Source organism: Orbicella franksi, chromosome 14 (genome assembly GCF_964199315.1).
Source record: "Orbicella franksi chromosome 14, jaOrbFran1.1, whole genome shotgun sequence".
NCBI classification, from domain to species: Eukaryota; Metazoa; Cnidaria; class Anthozoa; order Scleractinia; family Merulinidae; genus Orbicella; species Orbicella franksi.
The window spans coordinates 21,811,935-21,838,580 of NC_138158.1; the positions used below are offsets into that span (position 1 = coordinate 21,811,935).

The 26,646-nt window shown below is 39.1% G+C and overlaps 3 protein-coding genes and 1 pseudogene across 4 annotated transcripts in view; 3 read left to right on the forward strand and 1 right to left on the reverse strand.

The window, feature by feature from the left end:
• Positions 1-105: 105 nt before the first annotated feature.
• LOC145468320 (iron-sulfur cluster assembly 1 homolog, mitochondrial-like) lies at positions 106-2,937 on the reverse strand. The gene is made up of 4 exons (XM_081452025.1): positions 2,764-2,937; positions 2,000-2,053; positions 1,280-1,385; positions 106-506 (listed from the first exon to the last, which is right to left on the reverse strand). Exons 1-4 carry the CDS (start codon positions 2,848-2,850, stop codon positions 358-360), a joined length of 396 nt encoding a protein of 131 aa, XP_081308151.1. The 5' UTR covers positions 2,851-2,937; the 3' UTR covers positions 106-357.
• LOC145468315 (nucleoredoxin-like protein 2) lies at positions 2,898-3,887 on the forward strand. Its single transcript, XM_081452014.1, has one exon. The coding sequence runs from the start codon at positions 2,975-2,977 to the stop codon at positions 3,476-3,478; it is 504 nt and encodes a 167-aa protein (XP_081308140.1). The 5' UTR covers positions 2,898-2,974; the 3' UTR covers positions 3,479-3,887.
• A 1,052-nt stretch (positions 3,888-4,939) lies between these two features.
• LOC145468284 (uncharacterized) lies at positions 4,940-12,974 on the forward strand (annotated as a pseudogene). The gene is made up of 13 exons (XR_014042173.1): positions 4,940-5,047; positions 6,021-6,123; positions 6,686-6,759; positions 7,159-7,246; positions 7,382-7,545; positions 8,055-8,160; positions 8,390-8,481; positions 9,015-9,106; positions 9,620-9,764; positions 10,073-10,218; positions 10,809-10,833; positions 11,233-11,292; positions 11,850-12,974. The product of XR_014042173.1 is annotated as an uncharacterized LOC145468284 (transcript).
• Positions 12,975-15,816: 2,842 nt separating this feature from the next.
• The window catches only part of LOC145468251 (zinc finger SWIM domain-containing protein 5-like), a 28,896-nt gene continuing 18,066 nt past the window's right edge, over positions 15,817-26,646 (forward strand). The window contains exon 1 of the mRNA XM_081451928.1: positions 15,817-16,798. The gene's annotated coding sequence lies outside the window, so the exon portion shown is untranslated. The remainder of the gene's footprint in view (positions 16,799-26,646) is intronic.

Sequence of the window (26,646 nt, forward strand, 5' to 3'; positions counted from 1 at the left end):
TTGCGAGTGTGTAAACATCCTTTTTGCTTGAACAAAATGTGTCCAAAAATAAACACACCAGTGGTGTGTTTGTCGAGACAGCTCACTTTTTTTTTGGGGGGGGGGGGGGGGGATTTTGAAGCACAGACAACGTTATGTCTCAAGAACTTTTCAAATTTAGTCAAATGTGTTGTTGAGTCTCTGCTTCATCAAAAGAAAAAACAAATTAAAAGGACTGATGATTTTTTGGTAACATTTTCATTTTCTATATCCCACGTTTATGCCCTTGCGGAGCAGAAGTCAGGATGTAGGGTGTTACTTTCAGTTTCAAAGCTGGTCCACATGACCTTTGCTAGAAACAAACACAAGTCATGCAAATTATACATGAAAGCTTTCTCCACATCCACAAGTTCCTTTGATGTTGGGATTATTAAACACAAATTCACTGGCCAGCTTGTGTTCTACATAGTCCATTTCAGTTCCTAACAGCGACAACTGTGCCTTGGAATCAATGTATATTTTTACACCTGCAAAATAACAAACCTGTCGTTAATAAAATGACACCTGTTACTGTGCACTTGATTCATACTCTGCACAAGAGAGAAGCTCTACAAGGATCTCTGGATTGTGTTCAATGGATTGTTACGTGGTAGAAAAATTGGAAACACAGTCGGCCAACTGCAAAAACTATACGCAAACCATGTAGATGTTGAGAGGGGTGGGTCATGAATACGGAATTTTTCAAATAGTTACCAAAGGCGCTATGGATGCAAAAAGTTTCCAAACCTTTTAAACTAATGTTGAAATAGAAACCCCAGGCTATACCTAAACAAATTGGATAGGGCAGCAGCCCTTGCAGGAATGAGAGAAAAATAGAACGAACAACAAAGACAATGCTTGGAAGAACTATCCCCAAACAATTAAAACAATCATCTGTTTACATTTGCAGACAAATAGAATACCAAGTTTACAAGAATTACTACACTTTTGGACAAACCCTGTCAATTTACCATTGAAAATATATGACCATTAACAGTACTATTATTTTGATATATTAAGATTTTCCTGAAGGACAAGAATCCAGGCTGTTGGATGTAAACATTGTACTCGTTCAAACACCTTGAGTCACGTCTACTGAAAAGAGCCACGACTTACATTGAATTACCAGACCATTTTTCTTCAATAAACAAAAAACAAACAAACAACAAAGTGCAATCATGGTACAAGAACAGGAAGCCCTCATGTCATAATATTAAGCATTTTGAAAAATAAAACAAAATAATTATCAAAGGTAGCTCACCATCTTGAGTAACTTCCTCATCAAACTTGCCCTTTTCTTTTGTATAGTCTAAGGTATAAGTAAGCCCATTACATCCTTTTTGCTTCACTCCTATTTTTAATGCACTCTGAGGAGAGAGAAAATCAGGCTAAACTTGGTGAGTAAGGGTGGAAATTAATTTGTATTGAGCTTAGAAGGGTCTGTTAAACAGAATAAACTAAAAATTGCAGCAGAATTTAATCATGAAATTTTCAGTAATAATTGTGTACTAGCACTTTTGAACAGTGTCTTGACAACAAAACTGCTAACAGCTGCAAATTAAAATATACAGCTGTATTTTTCACATTTGCGATCTGCCTGGAGTTGAATATTTAATCTTATGTTGTTCATAATAACAAACTGTCCTGATTAATGGTCTCTCTTTTGCAGGGAGTATTAGTTTTACACTGTGTACTACATGGATTTGAAAATGGATAAAATGATTGAATATTTGTCACTGGAAATACCAACACTAAGAAGGGGTTATTCCTTACACAACTGAGGGCACTCCAGAGCCAAAAAGCATTTTATTTTGATTAGCCATCATTTTATTTCAGTGCTAAACTGTAAAAAAAAAATGCCGTCTAACATGCATTGGTTTCACCAATTGAATTACAGAATCTACATGATGTATAAAAACTACAAATATATTAGGGAACTTCAATTATTAATTAAGCTATTCCTTTTAACAAATGCACTTACATCATCAGTTTCTGATTTTAAAAGTGATCTGAGTTTCTCTACTGCGGCAGGAGTCTACAAAAGAATGGAGCAGAATATGTAAGCATTCAAGGACACTTTCCCTGGCCAGCCAAAATAATGGTACCAACCAAGACAACCCTGATCAGTTGTTCCAGGAGAAAGACGATGAGTTAAATGACTGAGGGATCCCACTTGACTTGAAGGGGAAACCATTTGACTCTAGAGCTTTGGGATATGCTCATAAAATCTAGAGAAAATAACGAAGATCTCGATATTTTCCCACGTTATCTAACCTGATAAAGGCAAATTATAACATCATCCTAGACTGCCGCAATCGAACTTGACTTAACTCGGAAACTGGCAATGACTGTCATCGATCTCCGTTCGTTCTTTGATTGCAAAAATGCAAAATAAGCTATCGGTAATTCTTACATAAGGATCAGTATGGCTTGGCATGCTTTCCTCCATGTCTTTTAGCGAGAAAGTAGAGATAAAGTACAACCTAGGAAGGTTAGGTAAACTCGTGTACTGCTTGTACTGCTTGTACTGCTTGTCACACACAACTGACATGATGACTACTTTACTTCTAAAATGGGTTGATAAATATAGAGTAATATTAAAGTAACTGAAGCCTTTTACACTTGTACTCTTACAAAATAAAGCTGTTACAACCTCGAGTATCGATGTCACGAAAACTCATCATTACAAAGTTTGACAACTATTGTTGTGCACAGAAGTACTTTCGTAACAGCTAGTAGACTTACCAGGGTTATTGCAGCTCTTCTGGCAGCAAATTTTCGAGGTTTATTGACTGCTCTCACAGTCGCTCCGATCGCGGACCTAGCCGCCATCTTAAACTTTCTTGCATAAGACTCCACAGTATGACGTCATAGATTCGAATCCGCTAACACTACGTACTGAAGTCTCAAGTCTTGTCACGCTGCAAAATGCAATTATGCAATGTGAAAATTAGCAATGAACATTTTCGCGGATCGTCAACTTGCTAGAAGGTCTGGAGTACTCGTGTATCCAGAAGAGGTCCTTCAAAACAAAGTGGTTGCGTTGTATTTCTCGGCGGGGTGGTGCCCTCCATGCAATCAATTTACTCCGCTTCTGGCGGAATTTTACAATGAGCTTCAAGAACATGAACTTCCCTTTGAGATTGTGTTCGTTTCATCCGACAAAACGGCGTCAGATATGGAAACGTACATGAAGCGGTGCCATGGTGACTGGCTGGCTGTTCCTTTTGGCTGTGAACTCATCCAGGAGCTGAAGAACCGCTATCACGTCACGGCAATCCCAAAGTTAATTGTCGTGACAGATGACGGAGATGTCGTGACAGCCATGGCAAGGAAAGAAGTAACAGAGACTGGACCTAAGTGTTTTACGCCTTGGGCACACGCTGTTGCCGTAGCCAGGGGGGAGGTTGCCACCACCGTGACTAAAGCAAGTGGCCGACTGACTGCTGGTTTTGAATAATAAGTGTCCAATTATCCACAGGGACAATAATTAGTAGGAGTTCTGTGTCCTGAAAAACTCATAATAATTTTTTATTGTGGAAGTTTTTATTGTTTTGGCATTGTTGTATCGACAGCGGTCCATAGAATCAGACTACAAGTTTGTATTATGAGTACTGAATTCCCTGACGTTTTACCAGTACAAAGAGAGTTGTCTCCTTATCTTTGAGTAGGGCCCAAATTTCAAAATCTTGAATAGCCTTGACAGAACTTAGAAAAATCTTAAATGGCCACAAAGACTGAGTTTCATCATTGTTGATTAACTTGCACACCCTCTTGAACATTAAGGTCTTGTTTGTTAACAGTTTTAGCAGAAACAAACAAAACAAAAAAATCAAATCAAAATCACTTTTAAAGTGTCTTGCTGGGGATGTTTTTTTCGTTTAACACTGTCAAAATAACATGCAACAGGAACCATTGGTGGACTACTGTCTGTAGAAACTCTCATGATATGGCTTCGTTTGTAAAATTCATGACAAAACTCTCAGTCCCAAGACAGGTGGAGACTTGTATCAATTGATATCACTTTGGGACTTGAAACCTCTTGTTGCGGGTATATCCCTTGGTTTGCCACACTGAGGAACAGATGTATCCCAAACACCCTGGGGGTGGTACTCCCAAAAAAATTGGGTGGGGGTGTGTGGTGTGCTTCCCAAAACCCTCACCCTATGTATGACCAAAATCTGCAATTCTCCCTACTCTATTCATGACCTGACCAAAAAATTTGATACCCTATTTATGACCGGTGTTGCCCTAAACATAATTTACGGTCTTATCGATAGTGATAACAAGAAACTTCTAAAAAACATACCCAGTTCAAGACTAGAGGACAAAAACTATACCCTATTTATGGCCAAAATCGATACCCTATTTCTGACCAAAACGGTTGGAAAGCCATACCTATAAGCAAGGGAGTACCCTCCTCCCCCAGGCCCAAACAGCCCAGATATCATCACCAGACCTGCCAACTCTCCCGGTTTTCCCGGGAGTCTCCAAGTTTTTCATCAAATCTCCCGGTCTTCCGGTTAGAGCACCAAATCTCCCGGGAACTACCTACTGTGGCTCTTGTTAATTTTTTTTTTTTCATTAATTTCGTTATTTTCGAGACATCGGGAACGTTCGGAAGGCCTTCGGGTGATTGTCGGAGAGTATTCAGACATTGTCGAAAATTATATTCTTACAATGCAAAGACTTCTAGCCGTCTCCAGGTTTTTGTACTCTTGGGGTTGGTAGGTATGCATCACTGATAGGGCTGAGAGGATAGAAAACTGCCTCATATAAGTCAATAGTACCCCTAGGATACAAACTGAGATTTTGTGTACCCTCTACCCATTCTCCAGCACTTAAGTGTTGATCACCCGCACTTAAAAATCAGCTGCCGTTACCCTTTATTAGTCACGCTACCCAACGGGACACTAAGGTGATCACGTGATTTTGGAAACGGCGCCATGCCGCTGTTGAGGCCAAGATTGAGTTTATGTGGTTGACCTAAAAACTGCAAGCAAATATGTGCGAAATCGATCGTGATAAGGTAAGCTGATGCATTTAACACAAGCACGTGAATTACTCTGAACAATTAGGGATTTCTTAAACGCATGTGGACGGGACCTATTGTTCCTTCTGCTGATTTGCAAAGTTTGGGACAGAGAAAATTACCAAGCATTGTCTAAATATTGCTCTTGAATCTCTAAGGAACTGTTTCTCTTGAGGACCCTTGAGCTAAAGTTCAAGCTTATACTGTTTTTAATGAAACACGGAAACTGGCGTTTAAATTTCGAGTAGAGTTAGCAGAGTTGTATATTGTCCGTACTGCCATCCAGACGATTTCTCTGTTCAATTCTCAACGTGAGCTGTCGCAGCGAAAACGAGTTGCCATGAAGGCGTTTTTTCTGCTTTTTCGCTTCGGAAGCGGAAAGAAGAAAGAAAACTTCTGGGATCAGGCTACACCTTTACGAAATTTTTGGTTGAATGGAATTTTCATGGGTGATGTAACACATGAATGGCTTGCTACCCTTGCTACCCTTTGAGAGAACAATAGAACAAACAACAGCAACAATTTCCCTAGCGCTAAAACAATAACAGCTGCTAATTAACAATTAGACCTGCAGCCCACAAGGGCTATGGGCTATAAACCCATGGCCCTTGAAGGTGAAGGGTCTAATTGTTTTAGTATCACCCAACTAGTCGGACAGAAAAGGCAATAATAAAGTTAGCAAATGCAAGTTGAAGAAATATTTATTTGGGAATAAAACGAAAGAAAGCATCACGCTCGATTGCGCCAATTTCACTACTCGAGGACCATTACTAATAGTCCTCTAGTAGCGTAGCCAATCAAAATATAGGATTTGCATTAGTCCACTAATTGGGTGATACTAACAATGAAGAGAATTACAAGCTTGCAAGAGCTGCTTCATTTATTGGAATGTTTTAGCATAGTGTAATCTTCTCTGCACTACCACTTGACACAAATTATAGGCTGGGGTTTTCTGTTTCAACTTTCCCAGATAGAGCACCTTTCTGTGAAATTGAGGGCATCACCAGCTGATGGAGGTCTTATCATAAAGGACAGGTATTATCACCTAAGGAAATATCACTCTTCTTTTGTGGGTGAGTTAATTATTAGCCAAATGGAATGAAGCCAATGCGATACAATGAATAATTTATGCATTGTAGGATGTGGTGCTGGCAGGCCCAACTCTGGCTGGGGTGACTGTGTAACACACAGTGCCTCTCTGGGTAATGGCCAGCAGTGTACTTGTAAATTCTTGGGACAGACTGACAAAACATGTACCCTGTGGCGTGTTTGTTTGGAGGGAAGAGGGAGAGGGGATTGAACATCTTAGTTGCTTCAATAGCCCTTTTCATGGTTAGTTTTCCTCACTTGCATTACAAATGGCCCCACATGCCACATACATGTTAGATTATATTTATAATTTAACAGTGATGTATGTGGGGCAATTTTGGGCTATTTAGTAGTTTCATCCCAAAATTGCCTCGCATCCACAGATTAAATTACACTGGAAAACAATATAATGCAATTGAGAAAAACTAACCTTGAGCCATTTCAATTAAATATTGGTTTTTTTTTTAAGTACAACAACAACAACAACAATCTTTATTTCGTGCCCAGAAAAATTTTATTTTATTATTTTATTATTTTATGAAAAAGGATCTGAAGCAATTGATTGGTTTATTGTAAATGGATTTGCAACTACAAGACAAGAGGGAATTGAGATAGGTCAGGTATGCAAGCTAATATTTGTAGAATAATTATTATTCTTGACGAAGAGTAAACTTATGACCAGTGACTTACTTAAGCTGCTCTGGAAAAGAATCTAGTGTTTGCTTAATAATACTATAATAGAAACTGAGATAAGCTCCAGCTGTATGGACCGCTGGCCTGTCGTAGGCTTTTAACCTTATGCTAACCTAAGTATATATTTCAGATAACTAGGCTTAGTAAACATTAATTACGTGGTATGTACTGTACCCTGTGATGCATGCAAAGCTTAGGACTGCATCTACATATATTTCACTGCATGCATTGCATGCCTACAATTTTAGGCAATAATGCTATTTTTGTTCTGAAGTTCATTTTCCATCTCTGTCTACAAATTGCTTGTTCATGTCATTCAATTTTAGGCCCTGCTTGATGCAGACTTAGTTCATCATGTGGTTGACGAACATAACTTTGAGGACAGGGAGTTATTCTACCGATTTCGGCAAGATGGTATTGATCATTATTTTTTTAATAGGAGGTTGTATTTTCGTGGTTTTACTGGCCATAGTAGCCTTAGACTTTGAAACCGGAAGGAAATCTGACATAACAATGCTGATCTGCATTTGAACTTGTGTTTTTATTTAGATCCACCTCATTTGTCTCCAGCTGGTCCATCTGTGGCTTCACTCAAGCAGGACTGTGGCACAAAGTTTGGTCCAGCACAAAAGAAGGGACTTTTGAAGTGGCAACAGGCTTTCATAGTACTACGACAAGGGGATGATACTCTCTATGAGTTCAGAACAGATCTGGTATGAGTCATAGCAAGTTTATACAGTGAGGACACTAAAAAGTGAGGGTCTGGGTTCAGTCCCTCATCGAGGTCATTGTCAGTGTTGCATTCATGGGCAAGACATTTTGCATGTCTCACCACAGTGCCTCAATCTCTCCACCCTGTATAAAATACTTAGTAATGGCAAATTGAATGGCAAATTGAATGCAGCTGTCTCAATGATGGAATTGCATCCCATCCAGGTGGGAGTAGATTGAAATATTCCTCAGGTTGCATCAATAGACCTTTCCCTGCATTCCAACAAACAATGGTGCCAAGTCGAGGTCAGGGTGGACAAAAATACAGCAAACGTATGAGAATGTCCACCCCAACCTTGCTCTGGTGCTATTGTTTGAATGCACTGAAGTGGAAAGTAGGAAAGGTCTGTGTGCCATAGACACCATTGATAAGCTCTCACAGTGGCCGTATGAACCACTTTGCCCTTGCAGACTTTACCTCTTTACCTTTTTGGTTCTTGTTCCCATGCAGCACTCAACACCATCTAAGAAATATCCACTGAAAGAAGCCACAGTGAAAATTGACCAAGCAGCAAAATTCTGCTTGTTGCTGACATTTGCGGACATCCAAAGATCAGGTTAGTTTAGTCCACATAAAGCTGTATTTTTTTGGCAGCACTTAAGTACAGCACGTGAAGTTCAAAATGTTAGTGAGGACCGTTTTAGTTGCAGTTTGTATTTAGCCTCTCGGTTTTCCTGCATATCAGTGCTGTAGTTATGTCTGTACAATATCTCCACTAGTACAAGCTAGGCAAATAGGAATTATGAATGTTGTTAATGCAGGTTATTGTTTTCTTCATTTGTCAGATTTGCGGCTTGCTTTTAGTTCTGATGAAGAGCAGCTATCATGGTTAAAAGCTTTTGAGAGGTCAGGAGCTATCACAGGCCAAACTGAGGAGGTGAGGCTCAATCAATGACCAATTAACAGAACAGCTATCTATGGTGTTACCATGGCAGCAAAATGATGACATCATTGTATTTGAAATTCATTCAGTAATTCTTTATTTGAAAGTGTTGCGGTAAAGTTTCAGAGCATTGTATTGACCTAAGTAGATGATCAAAGGTTAAGTTCAATGCCAGCTTTTGCAGGGAAATGGAGTGCATGTCTTATGATTAGTGTGTTGGACTTCAGATAAATTGCAATTGCTTTGTCAGTGTTTGCAGAGGTCTTTTTGTGTTTTTGCCTAATCAGTTTATTTAGCTATGTAAGAACTTATAAAGCAGTTCTTGTGAATTGTTGTTGTGACCCAGTGACAAAAATGTTGGGAGATATGTGAACTGCACAAGCCTCCCATAACTCTATACAAGTATACAGTCTATACAAACTCTATACAAACCAGTCTGACATGCCACATATTAAGTTTTAGACTGATAATTTTGAGAGATACGTAATTTACTGTTAGTATTAATTACACTTGCTCCATTTTGTTAGGAAGTGGAAGACCAAGTAAAGAATGCTGGATCCATTTTTGAGTTCAGTGCAAAGGACATTGATGGAAACGTTGTGTCATTTGAAAAATACAGGTTAGGCACTTGAGATTTCAAATTCCTGGCAGAGGAAGCCCTGCAGAGATCTCAGTACCATATTTTCAGGTTCTAACAATCAGTCAGAGACACACAACTGGATCTCTGTGGAACTACATGTACTGTATGTCACCAATTCAGAGGTCTCTTCAAGTTCCTTGCACCCAGAGTCTTCATTCCCCTTAGCCAGCTGCCAGGGAGTGGGAGACAGTGGAAAATTCTGTTGTGAAGATTGAAAAATTGGACCTCTGGATGAATTCTGCATGCATGCCTAGCTGACAAACACATGGGTCAATCAAGTTGCTGGTGTTTTACTTCTACTCATTTTTATTGTTTTTAGAGTGTACATAAAACTCGAGCCTCTTAAGAGTCGTTTGTTCGTCAAGTTGCGCAGTAGGGAATGAAGATTTGAGGTACAAGATTGAAGTCTCCAGAGCAGAGGATTAGTGCAGAGCCCTTAAAGTGGTCAGTTGGTTAACTTGGGATACTAACTCATTTGTGATAATTTTTTAGGGGATTTGTGACTCTCATTGTCAATGTGGCATCCTTCTGAGGTTTAACACAGAAGAACTACACGCAGCTGGTGGAACTGCACTCCATGTATGCTGCACGTGGTCTTCAAATTCTTGGGTTTCCATGCAACCAGTTTGGAAAACAGGTATGACAAGTTTGTTTTCAGTATGTGCTTTGCAACCTAGGGTGTCTGCTATTATGGGATTTCTGACAGAATAAGTGTATACTGTAGCACTTATTTGCGTAAGCTGGGTGAAATCTGTCTGTGTTAAAGAATAATTTAGAAAACATTTTTTTGCGTGTGTTCCCTGAGAGTTAAGTGCAGGTCTTTTGGCCTGTGAGGTATCTTAAAATTTTGCTGCTTTTTGAACATTCAGAATCACCCAAAGTAGCTTGAAGTAGCATATGTATAACTTACATGTAAAAGTTATTTTCCTGTTATTTTCATCCAAGGAACCCGATCCAGAGCCTGTGATTAAACGGTTTGCAGAGGGGTTTGGTGTCCAGTTTGATATGTTCTCAAAAATAAACGTCAATGGCTCAAATGCTTTGCCTGTGTACAAATATCTGAAGAGTCAACAGAAGGGAACTTTGGGAAGGTAAATAGCAGTTGCTGTTTGTAGTCATCAAAACAGACATCTTTCCTTGTGTGCTCACTACCCCATTCCTTCTGTGAGATGCGCACAGGGAATCATGATGGTTGCATGCAGTGTCTCAAACATGTTGTGTGCGTTATGAATACAACTACCATGATTCCCTGCGCACACCCATTCTTCTCCTGCTTGAGAAATGTCAAGAGAAACTCTAGAGACTGGACCCATAAAGTTCCAGGCTGATGACAAAGCTCTATGCAGATCCATGCAGTGTCTCTGATTGGGTGTTACACAGTTTGATTTTTTCGCACAAAATAAAACAAACACAAAAGCAATCTAGGATGGATTTGTATAGAGCTATGTCATCACCATGGAGTTTTATTTGTTCCAAATCTTAGACTTCTCCTGCACTGGGAAAACATCAAGCGCACAAAGGGTGAGGTAAATTTGCATGCAATATTGCACCATTTTCTAATCTTCTTGTTATTATGAAAGCCAATCTTGAGACTAGGGAAAGGTGACAGTGAAGCATGTAAAATATCATGTAGTTTTTATCTACTCAAGGCAACTGTCTCATGTATGTCTCTTTTTCCTAGCTTTATCAAGTGGAATTTTGGAAAGGTTGGTACAAATGAGTGATAATATTTCTAAAGACGTTTTGCATTGTGTCTCCATAATGAAAAAACAACCTTCAAATGAAATGATTAGAATATATGGTACATTGATCACTAAGAAATAAGCAACTGAAACTTAGAAAGAAACTCCACGTGTACTGATTACAGAGGGGTGGGTTAACAGGGAGATCATTTTGTCATCAAATACCGACAAACAAGTGAAAATATTTTTGTGAAACATTAAAGTTGAGAAATCAACAAATTTGAAGTTTTGTGTTTAAGAAGCCAGCATTTCAAGCAGGAACTTCACATCTTTACAAAGCCTACCAATTTCATATCCTGATGCTTGTCCAAGAGCTTAACTCCTGCAGACATACAATGTAAATCATGTAATTTGCTTTTTCAGTTTCTGTGTGACCGTGATGGGAAACCTGTAAAGCGATATGCACCGTCCGTTCAGCCACTGGTAAGTTTTCTTTTTTTTTTTTTTTATTGACCCCACTCGGGACAGAAAATAATTACACTGAACACCTGTCTGCAGACAGACATTGTGTGACCTGAGAAGCAAGTTGTGTTTTGAGCTCAAAAAAAAAGAGAAGAGTGACCTTGAAGGATGAGATAATGACCAAGAGAAGATATCAATGCATATCTTTAAAGCTAAATGGAGGCTATTGTCTTTAGAGGCCCCTTTGTTTGGGAGATTTTGGTTATTTCCAAAACTCTCAGATTCTTTGAAATTAATACTTGATTCTATCAAGTTTTAGAATTTATTTTACATGAAAACGCTAATTTTGAAAACTAGAGGTTGTCTCTTGAGCGATATATCATCAAATATAACATGGTAGAATATTTCATTTAACTGTGACTGCGACATTAAAATCGCTGTGATTTAACAGTGGCTGACTACAAAGTTTGCCATAAGTTGGCTGCAGTGTTGTCTGGCTGATCAGATTCCTTATTGTGGTATGTTCAGGGTTTTACAGAACTCTCACCTTACAGAGTATTGCATGTTTCACTCTTTAGGACATTGCAAAGGACATTGAAGCCCTTCTATAAATTATATTCCAAGATAATATATTCAAAACAGCTATTCATATATATTTTAAAAATTGAATGTGTAGTTCCAGAAAATATCCATACGTCCCCCATGTAAGGGATTTTTTTTCTGACACCTTCCCACCCCTCTGGAAATTCCAGTTAAGCTTCATACATTTCTTTAAATTTTTTGGTCTCATAAAACCCCCATCCCCCAGGAAATTCCAATCCCCTCTGTGGGGGGAGTATGGATATTTTCTGGAACTGCACAATATATTTTATAAACGTTTTTATTAGTGTAGTGTTTACAATATTTCTTATTTATAGAAATACGATTCCAGCGTGATTGTGGATTGTTTTTGCAGAAATATTTAATGGGGTATAATAGTACTGTCTGCACTCATAAATTAAAGAGTTTGGTTGTAAAAGAAGTTAGACTGACCAATTGATCGACTGACTTATTGACCCACTGACCCATTGACCGACTAACCAACTGACCGACTGACTTACTGACCGACTGACTGACTAACCAACTGACCAACTGACTGACTGACTGACTGACTGACTGACTAACCAACTGAAAGACTGACTTAAAATCAGTGACTGACTGGCTGAGTGACTGACTGACCAACCGACAGACCAACTGGCTGGCTGTCTGAGTGACTAATTAACCAACCAATTGACCAACCAGCTATGATAGTTGTTGTTAGCTAGCTTTCTGACTGGCTGGCTAGCTATTTCATAAAGAAGTATGTTTGTAACTTAGAAAAACAAAATTTTTAATAGTTGACCATTTAGACAGATTTTTGAATAAACAAGAAATTAATATATAGTTTTAGATAACATAGCTATCCAGACATCTATTTGTTGTATTATTTTTCATAAAACAGTTAGTCGCTGTCTGTACTCAAGCTAGATGACCAAACCTCTGTATGACGACTGACCTATAAACTATGCTAACGTAGAAGGGTCATGTCTGATGTATAGGACGGGAGGGATCTGGATCTTGTCTGAGTCAGTCTTCTAGTTGTAAGTGTATGACTGTTTGTTACTGACAATATAAAATTAAATCTGGATCGAATAAAAACAAAACACAGAATGCAAATCTGTTTTGTGGACATTTTGCCAGGTAAAAACATATTACAGTTTAGGTAAAAAGCTGTTACAACTAGGTACACACAACTTTTTTGGCCATTGAGATCATTGACTGTTTTATTTATGCAGAAAGGAAGTCTCCTCTATTAGGTCATTGTCATTCAAGAAGATTTCCCGAGAGGCTATTGCAAAAACCTTGTGTTATAATGCAAATGTTGACGACTTATACACGAAGTTGAATCTACAGTTCAACCCCTATTAAACGGCCACCCTCGGAGAAATGGATAGTGGCTGCTGAAAGGGGACTGGCCGGTTAATAGGGGTAAAAACGATAGAAAAGCCCTCATCGGGACTTTGATTACTGGCTGCCTAATAGGGATGGGCGTTCAATGGGTGGCCTCTTAATAGGGGCTCGACTGTATTATGCCGCGAAGTCACGTGAGTCCAAAGATTGAGTCAGAGTCCGAGAGAACCCACGTTCCCAGTGTGTTGTGCGGGCGGCCTCGCAGAAAAAAATCCATTTCAAAGGGATGTGAGTTGCGAAAATTATCGGGATATTACGAAGCAGGATCTTCGAAAATACAAACAATAATACACAGAAAAGTGAAATTTTGTTGCCTTTTCAGTCAAAAACGACAGGTGTTTTTTGCTGGCAAGCGTTGAAAGACTGTCCCGCTGCGCTTTTGTGGTGAAGTAGTGTTACTTCAGAACTTCCCATCTGAAGTGCATGTGTCATGTCATACAACAATTTTACAATTGATCCACATTTAATTGGAATATTGTTTTCATCTAACTAATTAACCCGCTCGCACGTTAGCTGTTTATACTACAATCTCATTGTGCAAATTGGTCGACTTTACAAATGTCTTTTTATTCTTTTTGTTATACTTTTGTTAAAAGGAAAAACCAGGCGTTGTCTTCAACTTAATTTTTATTTGTAGCTTTCAGACTGGTTTTCATTGGCGCTTAAGTAACGTACGCGATTGCAGCACTTACGATGTTAATAATTAGAGTCTTTTGTTAGGAAAATTCCTCACAGTAGTCGCTACTTAATGTAAAAGCACATTACTTAGTCTGTGTATATCGCCTGTACCTTTAATGCGCCATTGAAAACCCGCCTTAACGGCCGGTGTAGCTTCGTCGTCCGTGATAAAAAGAGACTGTTCTCTCTTTCATCGATATCAAGAAAAGAGTTGTCTGAAAATGGAATACACGTTTAGAGATAATTTTAAAAGTTAAAACAGGGACAGGTGTAGGAAATAGTGGCGTCTACGCTAAAAAACTGAATGTCATAGTCACGTTGTTTCACTGGTTGAGTTGTGACAGCCTGCTCCCGCTCAGAGCTTGTCTTCGCAGATTAATCTATTTAACATATCCCTCGTAAATTTTATCGTCTGAAGGGTTAGGGTTAGGGTTAGGAACATCATTCGAGTTTCACTTGGCTTAAGAAACACCTCTTTGAATGCCTTCCCTCTCGGATCAGACAATCTACTTGACTGTTCTATTCAGTTAGGGTAGACTGTAATTGAAAATTTGTTTTAAAAAAAAAAAAACCCATCTGGGACAGCTCACAATGTAGACCATTTTCAATAGCCTCTTTCGCCGGATCTTTCTAGAAAACGGATTGTAATTTGGACCCCCTATAAGCCTTTGTTAAGAAAAGGAAGCCCTCCCTGGTCGCCAGGACCCATATGTGTCGCGAAATAAGAATTACGAGCCGCCTGCCATCAGAACCCGTAACAAACTCATGGGGTGAAGGGAAAAAAACTAATTTCTTGTTGATTTATTAAACGAAAAGCTCTCCTGCACGAAGCTTAGTTTGAAAGATAAATGCACAGCTGTCTCTTGAGCTAGCGGAAAAGTAGATTGGTGTGGTTTGTAAAAAGGAATTTATCTCTGCTCTACGCTGATAACATGTCTGATAAGGCATACGGGCGAACTTTGTTTTTGTCCAGACTTTCTCGGTTGTTTTTGGCACGTGGTAACTGGGGATAGTTTCAGCGTAAAGAACATGGGTATAAAACTATTCGACGTGCTTTTTACCTTGGTAGGAAAAAAAATAACGTGGATTAGAGTTACATTCAGCAAGAAAGGTTGCTTTTACTGTAACAAACAGCTTTTTTCTGTTTTCCTTTTTTATGCAGCAAATAGTTGCTCACGCTGTGAGTAGACGTCTACAGATAAGATAAGTTGCAGCTGGCATTAAGCTGTAGTTAAGAGTTACTGTGTTTGTATTTTCCGTTGTTAATGTACCTAAAAGGTTGGTTTCTCTGGGCGTTTAGTTCACACCTTATGTTTTTCAATTTTAATGAAATAGAAACAAGAGCACTCAAACAAACGCGGTTTGTTCGTTTGTTTCCTGTTTTGGGGCTCTTAGCCGGAATTTCAAACAACTTCCTTCAGTTAGACGGCTGATATTTAGGCCCAGGAACTCGCTTTGTTTCAATTTTTGTCGTTTAATCGCCCCCTTTCCTGTGTTTTAGAAACTAAAGGCGGCGAAAATGATAAACAAGTGGGTTTTAGTTTAGTAGAAAAGCAAAGTCGTATCTCTGTAAACACTAGAGTTGGTATTTTGTAAGCATTTCTCAAACCCTTGAAAATTACATTTCAGTGGGCGTGTTCTCTCACTTTTTATTTTTTGACGTAGTGTTTTTTTCTGGTTTTTTCAATGGTTTATTTCTCTTTTACGTAAGAGAATAAACGGGAGAAGAAAGTCATTGAGACTGAAACAAAATGCTTAAACAATGTTATTCAGATGCCAACGTAGACTTAAGAAATAACAAGAAAAACCTTTGAACCTTTCGAGACTAAAATATTAATTTCACACTTTAATAACCCTGTCTTTGAAACAGGGCGGTTGTTTGAGCAACTGCCTATCTGATTATCTACTCAGTGCCAAGACCGAATTAATTTTGCCTTTCTTGTGAGTTAATTCGCTAATCACTTTTACCTGAACTACAAAGATTATTTTCTGTAAAGTTTTATGCGTGCTCTCAGTAAGCTTCGTGGTTTTAAAATTGTAAGTTTTTTTCCCAAAAACCTCACATAAAAAAGAGCTAGTTAAAAGCACTGTGATATTATTGTTTATAGACGTACTTTTTATTGATCAACGACGATTTCACTTTTCAACTTTGTATTAAATTCGTGTTTACCCGCTACAGAAATACTCACAGAACATTTTCTCTTTTTTTTTTTTTTCTTTTTTGAAAAGCTGAATTTAAGCACGCAGGCTTCGAAACTATTTTAAATGAAAATAAGGATGGTTACTAATGAAAACGTGGCTCGCCATGAAAACGCGAATTTTAAAACCCGTTGTAACAATTCAATTTAGCAGAGATAATGTGTTTGCGTCTTTTTTGGTACCTGAAAACTGGACCAATATCTTCTCCGCAATTAATGGTGGTATAATTCATTACAGATTATGGATCCAATCGACGAAATGTTTTCTGTTTTGTTCGGGCCGTCTTTTATTTAATTTGTTAAATTTACTCCGACGGGCACTTTTCTGCTAGCCAAGACTTCTGTCAATTTCACGTCGATTTCGTGTCAGCTTCGACGACTTATGCAAACCAACTCAACCTGCAAGACAATAGCACCCTGAACGACTTTGAACGAAAAGCTGTCATTTTGCATGAATTAAAAAGACAACTAAAGAATGGCTAATGGTAACAGCTGTTCTTATTTGAAGATGTGTAGGAAAAGAATATAAAACAGTGTAAAGATGCAAGGATCAACAGGGAATATGTTCAAAATACAACCGACGCCATGCTAGCCGAATCGCCCCGTGATAAATGTACCGAGCATTTTTAGTGTCCCTGAAGAATTGCGACAAGGAACCGCAGGTAAGGTAAAGCATTTCAAATGGTATCTCTTGAATTAATTTTCGTATTGAAATTCTACATCATAAATTATAAATTGTAACGAGTACGATAGTGGTTCTCTATGTTATGCCTTGCAAGTCCTGCGTATCCAGTTTGAATGAACTTTGCATACATGCGGTTTTAGGACGTATTTCACAGTGAAAGTCACCCTGTAAATATCAACGCGTTCTTCACTAAGGCCAAACTCTGGTGTCCACTTTGCAACCGCTATAAATTGGCCCTTCGAGTTTCCAACGAAGAAAAAAATTGAAACGTGACCAAAAGGTCTACACGGGATCTTTTACGCGGAGTCCTATAGTCTCGTCAACTCCTCTATTCACGGTAGTAGTCCTAGCAATGTATGTTTTTGTTTACCTCGCCGGTTTGGTCGAAGGTGATTCCCATTGACGCGTATAAAATGTCGTTGTTTCTGTAACTGCAGTGTTAATCGGTCGATCACATTGAATAAACGTTTAGTTCGGCCATTCCCCTGGTTGTTTTATATGGCGAATGTAGATTTACAGTCAGGGAAAAAAATTGATAGATACCTTACCACGGTTGTTAATGAATAAGTGCACAAGTTAAAACCATCGCGGGGGAATGAATGACTGTTACAACAAAGAAAAAAAACAGTTTTACATTATAACCTACAGAGTACAAACTTGCCAAAACAAAACATGATCTTGAAAGAAGAAAGTCGTAAGCTAGCCTCAAAGGTTACAGATTTTGGTTATGTACTTTCGTGGCAAGTTTAAACCGGGCACAGCATAATCGGAGTTTTTTTTTGGTAATCTTTCAGAGCGACCGCAGTTGATTTTCGGAGCTTTAAACAAACACGCGACTCGTACGCTTACGGCATATGTCATGTGCATCTAAAAGTTTCTACTGATATGCAAATGTTTTGTTCAAAAAGGCTTCCATTATCCCTTTAAAAATTCGTTTCTTCGTTTAAAAATTCTCGTACAAGGACATTGTCTGAGGTGACCGAGGCCTCAAATATTTCTACTCGGCAAGAAATTAACTAAAGGTGTTTGTAAAGCTCCATTCGCACAGTACAGAGGAATATAATTTATTTAGTTGGCCATTGTTCGTGGTTGATAATTATAGCTGCCTTTTTGTGATAGTCATTTGATAAAAATGGCTTAATTAGCAGTTTAGCAACTGATCGAGGCCCGAAGAATCATTTGTGACCCCCCAGGAAGGGACAGAAAATTGTCATTCGCTTAATGCTTCGTTTCAGAACCTTAAGTTAGGGGGACTCTTTTACCCCCACGAAGATATTGTAAAGAAAACACACAAGTTTCGAGTGGTCAAAGCATCGCAAAAAAAACCAACCAGAGGGTTTTCAAACTAAAATGTAAGTAAATAGAGCAGTAGTTAAAATAATACCGCGCTAAATGGTGTTTTTAAAGTGAACATCTTATTTGACAATGTGAAAGCGCAATTTTATGCCGCCAAGGTTACGGGGCAAGAAATGTCGCTTGCGAAGTGATTAGTCAGTCATGTAGAGCAACCTCGATTTAAGTGGATATTCTGGCAGTGTTTTTGAAAAAGGTTTCTTTCGTTAAAAAGGACCACCTCGAGGATTTTTCTAAATATTTATATTTGGCTTGAAACAGAAAAACACCCGAAACGTTACGGTTGGAAAGATTCGGATGGAATTCCGGACTCCTAAAATTTCAGGTCTGATTTTTAAGGTTGTTTCCATGGAAAATATATAGATCTAGTAAGCGCAGTTTGCGGCTAATTTTCAACTTGCACCGCCCCATAAGCTGAGCTAGTATTTGCATTGTTTTTTGCCGATATCCACAGCGGAACCTGCGGGACACAAAACTTTCGAATTCGATAATTGAAGTTACGAATTCTCGTCCATGATATAACGAACAAAATTTGGGAAACTAACTAGTGAAATTGTATCAGTAAAAGACACAGAATATTGTAACATTTATATTGAAAATTACAGACAGTATAACCACAATTTACTTGTTGATTTTTTTCAAATTTTGAATGTTACAATAATAGCCTGAAAACGGAGCTCCCACAGGGTACTTCATGTATACCACACAAATTAGCAACTTACATTTTGTATCCCGGCAAGGCACAAGAAAGAACATTCTATTGCTGAAGTGTGAGGGGCGAAGATATGAGATTGAAAAATGATACAAAGGAGCGACAAAGCTACAGATAATCAACACGATTCGACATTCAGACCAATTAATTCCATATTTTTCTACCACTTCCTGGTAGCGTTGTTTCGTGGCATGAAACAGCCACCTTACGCTAGCAGAAGGTGCACAGTAAGTACCTATTTTCATCAAACAGATCAAATAAAATGTCAGCGAACTTGCAAGATTTGTAGTTTCTGCCGCCACCAAATGATCACAAGATTTATATGATGTTAAGACAGCTCCTAACGAATGGCATACTATAAACTCGATTTGCCAGTAGGGAGTGACATTTGAAAAGAAGTATGTCTGTGTGATGTTCCTGTGTTTACAAAATTACTTTCCTATCAACGAACGTCGCGAAATAATAGTTTTCTAAGGAAGAAAAACGGCAAAGACGTTTTTGCTACAAACCAAACAGGAAAAGCGTTGATTAAGAGAGAGGAGGATTGATGCGGCGGATTAAGAACGACCCGTTGAAAGATTTGGGCTGAAGTTTTCAAGATGTCATGATGTAGGTTATGCGTGACTCGGATGCAAACTGTCACTAGGGAGGCACATTGTACTTGCGTCGGAAGCCCACATTGTTGAGTTCCTGCATAGCTGCGTTAACATTACTTTAAATCAATGCTCTCATCCGGGCTACCTGTCTATCAGGAAGGTATTTACTTCAAGGAGGCCATCATTGCAAAATATTGCAAGAAATTCAGTGTCTGGGGAGTAAATTTCAAATTGCAAGCAAAGTTCAAGCTTAAGTTCAATTTTGTTTTTTTAAAAAAAAGATCTGCTGTGAAGGGAGGTTGCGAAGTGACACAGGTTCTGTGCAACGGATGACGCGAACGGTTTCATTCCTCGGCCACCCTGGGTTGAGGAACAAGAAGCACCAATGTGAGGCTGAAGCGTGTCGAACATGATTGTCGATTTGAACGAAATTTCTCACAAATAAATTCTCCTTAAAAATTGGAAAGTTCCAAATTCTAATTCCAGTACCTCTCTAAGACAAAAGAAACACAAGATTTGAAGCGTTAATAACAATTCGAAACCGCTTTAGCTTCTGAACTAGCCATTGAGATTCAAAGACAGTTACAGTGAAATGGAGTCGCGGAAGGTTCGGCGTAAATACGAAGAAAGCATTACTATCTATGCTGTGAAGGGTCATTATATATTGTATATTGGTGCGCTAAAGTTGCTTGTTTCCAGTGTCCTCCGAGTATAGAACCCAGTCTTTTTTTATAAAAAAGATATATTTTTTTTGTTAGGCCGTGTACTTAAATGAGTCTCGCTTTTATACCAGACGCCTTTAACGTCTTTTATGTTAAAGGTGTCTAGACAACTTAAACGTCTCTAGCATAAAAACGGCCATTGATATTTCGGTGTTATAGTGAAATCAAATTTTCTCAGCCATTAACGCCACTCGTCTAAAGTTTCAAACTAAACCATGAAGCAACTATTACAGAAAACGCTGCCATCTGAGGAGACCTTAACGCTTCATCACTCTTTATACTATGGATAGGACCCTGCGCGCGCTCTAATTGGTCGAAAACCCATGTTTTATCAAAGTGTAAGACATAGCAAAAGCGTGTTTTACTGTTTTTCGTCACATTACCTCTATATCATAAAGCAAATGAAGAAGCCTAAGCCGTGTATTGCACTGTGATAAAACACTCCGGACATTTGAGAACGCTCGAGAAATGTAGACAACAGTCGCTTGCGGCTCGTGTTTTCTACATTTCCCTCGTGTTCTCATATGCCCGTCGTCTTTTATCACAGTGCAATACATGGCTTAGACTCCTTTATTTGTTAAGTAAAACACGTTGCTTGTAGCCCTCGAATTTTGTTCCACGTTTTGGACATTTATTTTGCAATTTTTCCTTGGTCGAACTTTTGCTATAATTCTTCGGGAATGGCTAGTTGAGTATTCCACGGAGCCAATGGTTCCAAGCTGTAGTTATGAAGTTCAGCTTTACGACCAAGCAAGGCCATATTTCCAGTGGCTTGCGCTTCGGTTTGTAAATTAGCTGGATAGATGGCATAACCTCCCGTTTAACCTATGTTTGATACTATCGTCAACGGGATTTCGACGAGGATGTTTACAAGTATGTGTTTTTCTAAGTCAATACCCTTCGAAGAACAAAAATTCAGCTGTGGAACATTTCTTGTAAAATGACAAACATGTCAAGTTTAGTTCGTAATTTTTATATGTTTTCACCTTTCTCTGATATAAATCCATGCCATTCCTTATTTTTGATCGGGGTCATTTGCGGTCCTGGGATGCTTCATGCCCTGCAAGCATTCGCGCGTTTGTGTAAAACACTTTACCGAAGACAGTTTCGAAAAAAGCCTTGTAGTAAGGAGTTTGTTGAGACCCTCTTTCAAGCTTCGTCAACTTGTAGTCAAGAAAGACGCGTTACCGACGATTTTGAACTTTACTATGGAACGTTGCAAGCCGGCAACTGGACAAAACACAACGAAAAACAAGCAAATAATGCCCGCCGATCAGCGGGCGAACTCCTCGGCCATTTCCCACGTAAAATAAGGTTTGTATTTATATCCAAAACCTTCCCCACGAAAGACTCACTGATGCAGAAACGCAGTAATGTTCAAGATAACAATGACGTCACAAAGCAGAGTCTCAGTTCCATTCCTTGCATTAAAGTGCGCGGTCATTTTGGAAACGTTTTCGTGAAGCCATTGGCTGTCTTCGTACTTTTAACTTTTTTACTCCTTTTCACTGCTCAGAAAAAAATTTTGGTTCATTTGACCTCAGTTTAAGTGATAGCTGGCATCCAAGATCTGCAAAGTATACTGATAACTAAGAAATAAACTGGAATTTCACGTGATAGCTGAGAAATCGCTGAAAAGTTAACCAAGGCCCTGTCCACACGTGTCCGGATATTTTAGAATCCGCAACTTCTTCTTTCCGGATACGGCTTCCGTCCACACGAATCCCGCGAATTCGGCAGCGAATCCGGATATTTTTGAATCCGCTCTCGAGAGTGGAAGAAAATAAATCCGCAACGAATCCGATAACGTGTGCGACGGTGAATTCGGATATTTTCGAATCCGATGACGTAGCAAAATCGTAACCAGTCTCTTACCGAACAATAAACCAATATGGCGGGCACAACGTTTCTCTAGAGTGATTCCGGATACCATCGGATGCGTGTGGACAGGCGAATTCGATTTTAATACGCTACGTGTGGACGGAGAAATTTTAAATCCGGAAAGAAAAAGTTGCGGATTCAAAAATATCCGGATACGTGTAGACGGGGGCTAAGAACTTACATCGATTCTAGCAACCTCATCCATACAGAGCATCCAGTTTACCAGTTCTTATCTCTTCGTGGTCCAAAATAAAATATTCACCTGGTGAGGAAGTTTCCGAACAACTGCTTCACTGGGAATTTAAAATAAACAGTACATATTATGAGATATTTTCTAATTGACAAACATACTTGGGAGGTAACCCGGGCCCATTTTGTTGTTACAAATCATTGTTACCATGGTAGGGGAACCTTGTTCCAGAAGCGGACTGTGGACCAGCTGGGTTCAGGATACCTGTACAACTGTCGTTAGACGTTATCTTAGCGAGTTTGAGATACTGTGTTTGCTTTGTTAAAACTCTGGGCGACAAGCCAGGAGATGTTTGGTAGTTTCACCGTAGGAACCCTACAGATAATGTATCCAGCGTAAACAAAAACAATTCGAAAAGCGTCTCAAAATACTCGACTTCTAAGAGGAGAAATTTTGAGATTTAGAAAGAATTCGGATAGGTCAAATGATATCCATCGCCACTGGAAATGGAGAAGATCAAAGATTAAGACGGATTCCGCTCAAAGTTCGAGCAATAAGTGCAAAAATTATTTACTAAAAATCTACTCATAACACGGTAGCTTTTTAAATACCATTTAAAACATCTCACTGTTATTCATTTCTCTAGGTGACCCCGCGATTAAATCCCCAAGCATTCTCGAGAAATTTAATGTCAAACCTCGTATATAAGGATGCTTAAGAATGCGTGTGTTATTGTATTTTCAACTAACGCGAAACGTCCGTTTCCATTGAAATATGGATAACTTCAAGTTCAATTTTCTCTCGCGGGATCAGCTTGAGAGCTCAAGACTCTATACGTTCTTCTTACCTTTATTCAAAATATTACCTTGCTATGAGGTTTTTTATGGTAACTTTATTTTTGCCATTATTGCTCGAATGTTCTGCAGAAATCATCTTAAGCATTCTCAGTTCAACGAAACCGGCAAAACAAATGTAAAAAATTCAGAAACAATACCCACTTGACGTATCATGTGTATTTTAAACAGACTTTAGTAGCGTAGACTAAATTTAAGTAGTTAGGTGCGTAGATAACGTATCTTCCGACTTTAAGGTCAGTACCTCTTTGTTGGTATTTGCCAATGGTGTGACAAATACGCGCGGATATTTTGCCAGTTGTATCATCTCTCAAACCACAGAATAAGGGAAATATCCCCCCACTGCCTGATTCTCCTTGCTTGTACTTTAGGATCTTCTTCGCATTTTTTTGAACAAAATTCGGTTCTTTACTGTATCAGACCAGTGGCGGATCTAGAGGAGCCCCTCCCCCCATATTTTGGGTAAAAAGAAGAAATCACAGAAGGAAGAAAATCCGGCAGGACAAGCAAAACAAAACCGCTCCACCCCCTTAGCTCAAGGTCTTGATCCGCCACTGGAAACGGTCTGATATTTTTCGTATTTTCTTTACCTCATATGGGCAAATGGCGTCATGTGTTTTAAGTGTTTTGATAACATTTTAAACCTTGGCTTAAATCGATCAGTGCTTCTCAGGGCCCAAATCCTCTCCACCTCTGCAGTAACCTCTTTTATCGTTATTCATCCGTCACGAACACAACCTCTTTTGTCAGGGCTGGAGGTATTATACACTGCATTGTGTTGGATTTATTATTATTATTTTTTTAATCTATGGGGTGTCGTGCTACTCTAGACTAACAGTGGGCGAGCTCATAAAAGAAACCTGAAAGAAACGTTTTCATTTACCAACTTGGAGCGTTGTCTACGTGTGAAACCTCTTGAATGCCTTCTTGCTACAACCAGAACAGTAAGTGCTAGTAGGTATTCATTTTGTTTTCCTTTTTGATGAGAAAGTCTCATTTTTGGAGATTCTTAACGCCAAAAGATGACGGAAAAACAATTGCAAGATTTTACGGGTGTTAGTGAAATTGCAGAGTGTATTGTATCTACTGCATTGTCCGGAATGTCTAAGGAGTGGTCATGTAGTTGTAAGTTTCTCCTTTGTCCACACATGTAGAAAGGCCATAAAATACACTTAGAGAAGTCTTAACTGAGGAAGCCTTTGGTTTTTTTTCCAAACTTGAGAGCCAAAAAGCTTGCGAACTGCAGTTAAACGAGTAATATATCACGGTTTACGCATCTTGAAAAGTTTAGCCCAAGTTTTTCAAGTTCGTCGTTTGTAATCCGCGTCAATCTTCTGCATCCTTAACCATCCTTGTTCCTCTATGGTTTATTATTATCTCTTTGGTATTTTTCTATCTTAGCAAACTACTACTTTCAGAATTATGTCCGCTCTCTTCGTTTACGTTCTCTTCGCTCACTTTTGACTGAGCGGTGTCGCTATTAGGGCGAAAACGAAGAAAATCAGTGGCAACTAAGCAAAGACGTCTTGAGGCAGCAAAAGTTCTTACAACCAAGGATACCGCTGGGCATGTTTGTCTTTCTAGTTTGATATTTACTGGGTCGATTTAAGTTAAGGTTTACGGGCGCTGCTTTCACAGAATCATCCGCAAACTTAAAAGAATGATTTCCTCAGTTTTGCCGTCTTAGCTCCGGCCGAGGAATGCGGCTATTTTCCCAAGGCACAGAAAATGACTAAAAACCCAGCACCACATAAAAATTTTGAAGCATATTAATTATACTATGCTAACGTTATGTGATGTTTCACTTCTCTCAAATTACGTCGTGTTATTTTATTATCTTTTTTTTCCCTTTTCGGCGGGTTGCGTCCGGATTCTAGCCATGGCATCTCTGCAACTTTGTCTATCTAATCACCGTTCAGAATCAGCATAAGTGCTTAGTCTAGGCTCGACACATTTGTTGTTAAACATTTGATAAAGGTGAGAAAAGCACATCTTAGGAATTTTAAGTACTATTACCACACTGTAGTTCTCAGAGAGAATGTAGAATATCATAACAGACCTCCTCGAAGTCTTTGCGACCGCTATTCTGTCGGAAACGCGAGCGTGGTAACCAACACCTACGCTTAGCGTTGACTCACGTACTCAGTGAGGGCCTGGAAAAAGAAAAAAAGAAAAACTTGTTCATGTTATTGAGATGAATCAACGATCAAAACGCGACATTTGTCAGCTGTAACGGTTAACATTTTGACCAGTACTCAGCTATGAGTAAGAACCCGTCCAGACTCTAAAAAAATGGATAAAACTAGTTGATAAGACAAGACCTCTTATCTCTACCGGAAGCCTCCAAGTTCAAGACCACTCTGGGATATTTGGGATTTAAGATTTTCTTGGCTTAGCACGCAAATGATTCAGCACCGTTGCATGGAACTCATTCTATTCCTCCTTTAGAAACTCTTCGAAATGCTCTATTTTAAATCTTGACATAGATTCTTGTGCCAAAGAGAGTCTCTGCGAACAAACTTCGGCTATCTGTCATTTAAATCGATTTTTTACAAAACATGACCTTTCGCGATGTAGTATATCTTCGAGTCATATTAGAAGACCAAACATTTATGATACTTTGTCATATATTGTCGGCTATGTTCTTGACGTTAAGATTGTTGTATGCCGTGTTTTTTCGTTAAAAAGTTCTTAACAAATCACGTCTGCCTTCATGCATAAAAGTTAAGGTACCCCTTGCTACGAAGGGGCGGAAACGATTACAACGACGCTGATGCTACACGCAAATCTTTAAACCTACTTTGTTACTAAATACTACAGTTATACACCGCTTTCGAGTGCTATACCGTGGAATATCCCACGAGTCATTCATATATTTTCTTGCTATACACACGAGCCTATAGGCGAGTGTGTATACCAAGAAAATACAAGTGACAATATTCCATGGTATACCACTGGAAAGCCGCGTTGCATAACAATTTTAGACCCTCGGGGGAGGTACTCGCTCATATGGGCTATATAGGTATGTGCGGCCCCAAAGGGTAGGGTTTTTCAGCCGTTTTGGTCATAATGGCTTTAGCAATCTAGTCTTGAATTGGGTAAGTTTCTTGAAGGAAGCTACTTTTTCATCAATAAGACCGTCAACAAAAGCCCTTCATAACAAATGTTTAGGGCAACTGTGCCAGCCACAACGGTCATAAATAGGGTATCGAATTTTTGGCCAGGTCATAAACTGAGGGTAGCAAAAATCGCATATTTTGGTCATGAATAGGGTAAGGGTTTTGGGAACTGGGCCGCACACCCCCACCCAACTTTTCTGGGAGTACCCTCCCGGGTTTAGACCATGCCATAGTGGCCAACACAATGAATGCGACTTACGTGTGGAGCATGATGGGATGTTTGGATGTAATACCATCTAATATACAACGGCTTTCCTGTATTCTAATTGGCTGTACTTTCTGTGGCGTGGTATAAATCAGCGAATTGCTGGAAACGCTTCTTACGTGACTGGCTTCCT